Genomic DNA, 8,556 nt, shown 5'->3' with positions numbered 1-8,556 from the left:
TATCAACCAATCAAAAGCATTTCTGGACTCCCATGCTCGATTAATCCTACCATAAAGTGCTTACTTGGTAATTTGGACCAATGATTTGATTTGGTTTCATTCTACAATAATTTGAACTAAATAATTGAGTGACTGAAATATTAGCCAAAAAATGAGAAGTATTTTGCTTATTCCTCACTGTAAACAGTGGTATAGACAGAGAAGACTAACTTGCATGTTTTCTTGTAAGTGATGTAATTTGGCTTTTTTTATCATGAAGAAGGCTGCATTTTCTGTTCAATCATAAAATATTTTAATACTGTTCCTATATAGTTACATTATATATATTGAGCTGTTTGAAGAGTTCCTGTTATACCTTTGGGTTTGAGTATATGTACAAGGGGCTGCGAGTCACCAGCACAAATTGTGAAATTCATTTTCTGTTGTCATTAAAGCAAACTGCAGTAAGGTGTTCAGAACCACTTTTTTTAAGCTTCAAACCTAAAGGAACTACTGGAGCGGGTTACAGTTGATGCTGCCTTAATTTCCTGACATAATTGCGTAAAAGCAGAATTCGTTTTTTTGTTTGATTTTCATTTTTACTGAACTTGTTTCACCCTGTGTTTGCAATAGCTGAGAAGAGAATTGGCTGTACTGTAAGTTTGTATCGTGACCAGAGGAGGCGAGCAATGAACATGAAGGCAAATTTTTGCTGTGTCTGTTCCTAGTTTGCATATGAACTGTATTTATATTAAACGTACTTCCCAGCTTGGTTACACTTAGTATGGCCTCGCTGATGCCTTGCATTAGAAAGTTAAATACTGTCCAGTTGTTTTTACGTGTCCTGAGGGGGTACTGCTGATATCCTACTTAATCAAGTGCTTTGTCAGCCATGTTCTATAATGGAGATACCAAGAAAATATATGGTTGTCTGATCCTCTGACACATGTTGATACTGCGTCAGCCTGTTCCAGCAGCACGCATAGACTTGCGTAGACTCACATGTCAAGAGCTGTGAGCATTTTCAAACACCGAACCGGATGTTATAATAAAGTTCTCTACAGTTGGTTCATTCTTGAATGTTTTTATTCAGCTGATAGTAGATTTACATTTAGTAGGATATTTTTATTCATCATTAATAGATTCCTCATTTATGTTAATAATTTGGCAATATTTTATCTAAAAATTGAATCTGTCTCTTTTAGGATTGTGAGTTTTATTTAGCAAAATGAACTATTGATAAAAGTATTCTCTTTGTAGAATATTTAATAAAATTGGTGAAATATTCTGTTATAAATGAAAGAAAGACGATAGCTTTTCAGGGGTAAAAGGGGGATCTTTTTACTTTTGTTGCCAGGAATTTGTATATGTGGCGTGAGTTAAAGTGGGAGAAGATTTTATTTCACCTTGTAGTACGGCTAATGACTACTGAAGGGCAGTTTTTATCATAGGGTACTCTGATGTCTTGTTTATTTGTTTAATGGTTTTTAGACGATGTACTCAAGGCTTGTTCCAATCAAAATCAAAATTCATTTTAAAAAGGATTTTGACTAAAATATTTATAGTATTTATAGCTAGTTTGACATATCAGTCTTCCTGTTATTTTCTGCATGGCGATGTTTCTATAACTTTATTCTACCAGAGAAGAAACATGTAGTATTCTGTAAAAAAAAAAAAACAGTACCTCAGAAACATTTTAGGGAGAGGGAGCTGCTGATGTGGCCTGTTGGTTGGATACTGGTGTATGAGTCCAAAATGTGTCCAGCACATTTTCAGGGTAAGATCCGGGTTTCAACATTGGATCGCTTCTAGGAATCCATTACAAAAACTGTTCTCAATCCAAATCTAAGGAAAATTTCTCTTGCATGTTAAAGATCATGTTTCGCAAGATTTGCATTTGTTTGTAACTTTTAGTGGCCATCTTTTTCAGAATGTAAGAATGATGTAAATTTATTATTCTGAATGAATTCAGACTACTACTTGCCATTGATCAATAGTAATTCTAAAATGTATATGATGTTTGAAGTTATCAATATCTGAACCTTGATTTTTTACAATTTTATTTAATCAGTTTTAAAGATGTGTGGTATGCATGGACCAGAATGCATTGCTGCATGTCTTTAATTTAGTACATCTTATTTAAAAGAATTTCTTTAACATGCTGGATATAAACGGAAAAATCTGATTCTTTTCGATATAAATATGTTTATTCATATAAAACACTTACAGTTTGTTGTTTGTCTATATTTCGGATCCTTAATGATTCTTTTGATATTCTGGTGCTTCCTGCTCTTGATCTCGGACAGCACATGACCCCTGCGTTTGTTCCTGCGTCGTTGCTTGAGTGATGATTAACAGATATGTCACCAGTTAAAAGCCCTGTTCTTATGGCCTGCTGCTGGTGCTGGTCAGAGATTGTGCCTTGTGATTTGTGATTTGTGCCTTGGAACTTGATCCGAGTGCTTTCTTTGTCTGTCTGCTGGGGGAAGAATCAAAGAATCATTGCTTTAATAATCCTTTAGACCCTGACAGTGCAGGCCCCTTGGGTGGAAAAGACAGGTTTAAGTGTTTGGTACAAGAAAACAAACACCCTTATGCACTAGCATATGAACATTGGGTCATTTTTTTTTTTTTAAAGCGTGTTGTCGTTTGAAGCATTTGAGAAGTGTGTGAAAGGTTTGCAAGTTATTTGTCGTAATACTCTAGTCATAATACAGTAGTGGTATGATAATAGAAGTGGTAGTATTCATAATCTCTGACTCATGGATGTATGGATTCAGAATACTTGTTTTGGCAAATACATAGGTTTCAAGTAAACACTTGAATATGTTCAACAGCGAAGTCCTAGCTTAAAGTGTACCCACATACTGGAGTACAATATTGTAGACACATGGGACCAGCCATAGAGGAAACACCTTAGGCAGACGAAAAGGTATACTACATTGTTCCTTGCCTACTAGTGCTTGCCACCCCCCATTGCTTCAGTTGGAAGACATGTACAGTCTTGTATTATGATCATTGCATACAACAATGTATGTTCATGCTTGAACATGAGACCACATATCCTCAGTAGAACACAAACAGCTTATGTCAGTTACTAGTGTTTCTCCGACTGCCTCAGTGGAGAGGCAGGGTCTCAGATCTTCAGATCGTCCAGTCTGGTCTTATTGTTGCTGTGCTTGCTGGAGCGGCTGGGCCGACGCTGGTTCTCCACCGGCGACCCCGGGGCCGAGCCTGAACCCTTCTTCACCTTCAGGTCGCATTCCTCGGGTTTACTGTTGCGCTCCACGGCCAGGTTGTCCCTGTTCTGCTTGTAAGCCTTGCTGTTGTAGGGCTGGTAAATGGAGTCCGGCTCTGTGAGCGGTGAGAGGCTGAACCCGGCACTAGTCTGAAAGGGTCCAGGGACAGGATGGTGCCTGGGAAAACAGTTGTAATTGGGTACGAAAGGAACCGCAGCCTCGCTGGGAGCCTTGGAGCCCAATTCAGATGCGAGGTGAGAGCGCCTGTACCTCAGCCCTTGGCGGCACTTGGTGAAACCCAGGTGGTACATCTCCACCAGGTTGAGCAGGAGGGAGATGCAGGCCACTACCAGCATAAAGAGGATGAAGATGGTCTTCTCGGTGGGTCTGGAGATGTAGCAGTTGACCACATTGGGACACGGCGGCCGGTTGCATGTGTAGAGGGGCTTGAGCTCGAAGCCGTAAAGGAAGTACTGGGCCACGATGAAGCCCACCTCGAAGAGGGTCTTGAAGATGACGTTGAAGACGTAGGTGCGCAGGAGGACCCCGTGCAGGCGGATGCGGCCCTGCTCGTCCCGGACCGAGGCCTTCTTGGCCTTGCTCCCGAGCAGCGGCTGCTTGTCGTTCTGCAGGGCGAGCTGAGCCCGCTCCTTCTCCTGCTGCTTGTGTTTCTCCTCCATTCGCACCAGGTGCAGGATGTGGCCCAGGTAAATCAACGTTGGTGTGGAGACAAAGATGATCTGCAGCACCCAGAAGCGGATGTGCGAGATGGGGAAGGTCTTGTCGTAGCAGACGTTCTGGCAACCGGGCTGCTTGGTGTCGCAGGTGAAGCCTGACTGCTCGTCGCCCCACACCTTCTCGGCGGCGGCACCCAGTACCAGGATTCGGAAGATGAACAGGACGGTGAGCCAGACTTTGCCCACCACCGTGGAATGCTCCTGGGCACTCTCCAGCAGCTTCCCCAGCAGGTTCCAGTCCCCCATCCTGGCTCCAGTACTGGCCTAGCTCTGCGAGGGGAGACGATCTGGGCACCTGAATTTAGAGAAAAGTCTATCACTGCCAGAGATCTCACTGGACAAGAACATTAACGTCAGATCGGACCAAGAAAATTTAATAAAATTGTACTTTTTCGGTAACCATAGACATATTGTTAGACCTGTGCTTTTTGTACTGGAATTGTCTTCTGCTTTAGGAATATTCTGCAAATATATTTGTCTTATACATGAATCTATAATACCACACTGCTGTGTTGGTATCTGGCATTACAGGACACCTATTTTAAAAATGAACCCATTGAAAGATATAGCTTAATATTAATCACAAAATCAGATGTTCTTACAAAAAGATTTATACATAGCACAAACACTGAAACTCTGGTTATACAGCTTTGCTCTTAAGTGTGGGATGAGTGGAAATCGTGGATTATATCATGGCCTCACTTTCTTGATTTCTCATTAAGTCTAATCAGACTTCTGGTGCAATACATTTTCCTTGTGCTGCACAAATTTATGTTTGAAGAGTTAAGAAAAATGTGGAGGTTGACTGCATGTTTTGAGACAATCTGCCATCATGGAATAGTCTGTTTTCTCTTTCAGATGAGTGCTTTATAGCTACATAAATACTCCAGGGCAGAGAAGTCTCAGAAAAACAAGAACTGGTTGTTTCGCTCTCCTTACTTGATTGTTTCATTGCTCTTCCAATCCCCAATTTTATGTATTTCATTTTGCACTATTAATGCTTTATGTAACAAGGAAGACAGGCAAATATTTGTCTGTTTCTGCTGAGTCCATACCTCTGTCTTCATGGCAGTATTGCATGTTTTTTTTTTGTATTCCTAAAACCAACACTGATGTTCTCCACTTTTGCAAGTCGCTCTGGATAAGACCTTCAGCTAAGTGATTGTAATATAATAGGATGCATTTGGTGAGTATATTCAGAGATCCCTGGACTTGCCACATGAGTGTTCAAAAAACATATTTTTAAAGTTCCATGCACATTAGATACTTAGTTTGCATTTTTAGATTCATAATAATTATGCACTCTAAAATAACTACCATGTTTAATAGACATTGCACAGGCAACAACAGGAAGTGCACTAAAAATTAACACCAAACTTTCTCTCTGAATAAAATTATATTATTCTGACCAGCATGACATTTATTCACAACAGACCTCAGTTGAAAAAGTTAACCTTCAAACTAAAATAGACATTTGTTTGAATAAAATGATTTACAAAGATAGAAATCATTGCAGTTTTAACATGTTATCTTGTCTAGCATGTAATAATTTTAAAAGGGTAACATTATTAGATGTATGACATTGAATACAAATGAATATTTTTTTATTTAGTTCTTAAATATGTGGTAGATTTAATCATTTTTCTTGTTTAGTGTCTTTCTTTGCAGAATGTTGCATATTGGAGCCAGCTCCATGCAGTGACAGGATAAAACAGCTTCCTGAATTGTCATTATGATTGTATAAAACCACATGACAATTGGCCAAGATAGCACAAGGACTACAGAATATGATAAACTAGATCCACATATATTTAACAGCGTTGACCATGAGATCTGTCTAATACAAAGTTTTTCTTTCAGATCTCGTAAAGATGTGTGAAAATGTGCCCACTGGCCTAAGCCACTTTCTGACGAATGTGCAGACATTTTCCCCTTTATCTTGTTACCAAGGCAACCACACCCATAACACTGTCCAGACAAGACCTCCTCCCCCCAAGTTGCTTGGGCTTGTGAACCTTTGAACCAATCAGAGAAAGCCATCTTGGTCTGGCTGTGCACATGCTCAAAATGGCAAACCGAATAGAATAAACTACATCCCACAGAACTAAATAAGAACAGTTCTGTGGTACAACCCCACAGCATAGAATTATTTAGTGCACTTCTTGCAGTTGAATTTGTGCTATATAGCGTTAGCATCAATCAATAAATTAATCTTTGTTCACAGAGCACATTGCATGAAGAATTTGTCACAATATGAAAATAATTTGGCTCAATACACACAATGCACAATAAGGTATTCTTGTGAGTGGGAAACTATTCTGAGACCTACTTAGATGTGAACCAACACAATGTACTCAGTAAACAGACTGGTCAGCTTTCTGTGAGATTCGTTGTCTATGATGTCTGATGATAACATTTATTTTCTTATGGATAATAACAGTAATGTAATGATAACTGAATTTTATAAGGACTGCAGTGCATTCTGTCATAGGATCCACCACATCTTGTTCCATCTTGAGTACATGAAGATCCCGGTCCCCTGAAAGTTGTTTTATGAAGCTCCTGCCAAACTGTGTCAGAGCGTTTTGTTGGCAGGCAGTGCATGCCAAGCACTCCTGGTCTGTTTGTCATCATATACACAAGGTTAGTCTCAAGCATGTTCCATGTTCCACGTGTATGACCTAGAGCAGGTGGCATTAGCCCGTCTCTACACATTAGAAACTGGAAAGTAAGTGGTCCCAGAGATCCATGCATATGGCCTGCACACTGTAGGCTTCCTCAGAATTGTGTTACTAGTGCATTCCCAGAGGGTGTGAATGCCATGTAGTTAACGCTCCTTTACTGCTAGGAGTCCTACACACAGAACACAATCCTGCTCAGGTCACGCCTGACGGAGTCTGAGGTGTGAAGGCCCAGAGCTAGGCCTTGCAATCTGGAACTTTGCCTCAGTACATATTTTAATATGCAGAATATAATGCACAGGTGAGTCAGCAAAGCACTGGCACAAAAATATACTTATGTTCTGTCATTCATAATATTAGGTTAAGCAATGGTAAGTATATTACGTAAATTCGTTAAGCCTGCTGGCATGGCTGTGAGGAATATGGCATAGCTTAACGTATGACAAAAACAGTTGCACTGGCAGGTTTGGGAGGATGAATTGTGGAATTATGGATCTGTAAATAAGGATTTTGAAGGCCATAGAGGTGATGTATGCTTAATACACCTCAATAATCCTTTTTATTGGGGTGCATTTTCAAGCAATTAAAATGTACTTCTTTATGTACATCAATACCACTAATTGTATTTATTGGTAAATGGTAATTGTACTGTAAGGTAAAGGACTGATTTTAAAAACCCTAGGTGTCATTTAATCTGTTAATTGCTAACAGTTTTGTTTTGCTCTTAGATAGATATACTATGACAGCATGAACATATTGCTGCAAACTCCAGCTGTAGCTGCTAATGCTAACTTTATTGGATTGGCTGGCTGGCAGGAATATTCAGACTTTCTGTTTGTAGACAACTTTCTTGTTAAAAACTCCCAGACTACAGAAAGTGTTCTCAAAATTCCTCTCTACTGGTTGAATGGACTACCGGTGAAGCCACCATATTATCAGACAGGAAATACATGGACATCCTACCGTGAAGATAAAGGCTGAATTCATTCTTAATATAATTCTAACTGTATGAGCATTCACTTGTACAAAATGTCTGAAGGTGCTAAAATGGTTGTATTACTCCATGGCTTGTATGAAATGTAAACAACACACATTTGCACGTTTGAATCTGTGCTCCAGTTTAACATTTTCAATTTATATATACAGCATATATGTGTGTGATACTGACTGGCTGAATAGAGATGTACTGATATATATTCTGTCAACATTTGTCTTGAACTTTGACTTACTTTTTTTTTTTACTTCACAAATGCAGCTTGGCAAGTACAGCAATTACTAAAATGAACTTACCAAACTGAGTTTGTGAAGAAAAGCTGTACCATCTGTTTGCTTGTAATTCAAAGTTAAGGACAGATGTAGATTAAATGCACACCAATGAATTTGCAAAAATTCCCATTCAGCAATGGGCACAGAACTCCCTGCAATTGTCAGAAGTGTTAATAAAAATACTGTAATGCGGACCCACCTTCTCAATGCGCTCATCTCCAGCAGGAAGAGTGCTCTTTTTTTGTAGTATCCATGCAGGTCACTGATACAGGTGGCGAAGTGGAACTCCCCCAGTCAATATCATGTCCTTGAATTGACTGAAACTGGGCTGATATTATTCACAACTTTCAACTTTTCACAGAAGTAAATGGAACAAGCATTCAGTGCTTGCTCAGTGGAACCTATTTCCCTGTAGAGTGAATTCAGGTCCTGCTGAAACACACAAGTCTTCTGTTTGTACTCTCCTTTGCCTCCTTGGTTAAATTTGGCTGCAAATGCACTCCCTACTGTGGACAATAAAGTGCTGCTAGCTTGATATGTCTTCAGACTTGGTGAGTGGCAGCTTAGCTATCCAATGGGGTGCTCTCTGTCTGGCACCAGAGATATTCTAAATATAATTCATGTCTGAGGGGAGGGTTATGCACGCAGGGACAA

The 8,556-nt window shown here is 39.7% G+C and overlaps 1 protein-coding gene across 1 annotated transcript; it reads right to left on the bottom strand.

Moving 5' to 3' along the window:
- Nucleotides 1–2,404: 2,404 nt before the first annotated feature.
- Nucleotides 2,405–8,556, bottom strand: cx39.9 (connexin 39.9). The gene is made up of 2 exons (XM_035433439.1): nt 8,102–8,556; nt 2,405–4,250 (listed from the first exon to the last, which is right to left on the bottom strand). Exon 2 carries the CDS (start codon nt 4,199–4,201, stop codon nt 3,116–3,118), a length of 1,086 nt encoding a protein of 361 aa, XP_035289330.1. The 5' UTR covers nt 4,202–4,250; nt 8,102–8,556; the 3' UTR covers nt 2,405–3,115.

The sequence above is a fragment of the Anguilla anguilla genome, chromosome 9 (assembly GCF_013347855.1).
Source record: "Anguilla anguilla isolate fAngAng1 chromosome 9, fAngAng1.pri, whole genome shotgun sequence".
Taxonomy (NCBI): Eukaryota; Metazoa; Chordata; class Actinopteri; order Anguilliformes; family Anguillidae; genus Anguilla; species Anguilla anguilla.
This window is presented reverse-complemented; position numbering and strand designations above follow the sequence as displayed.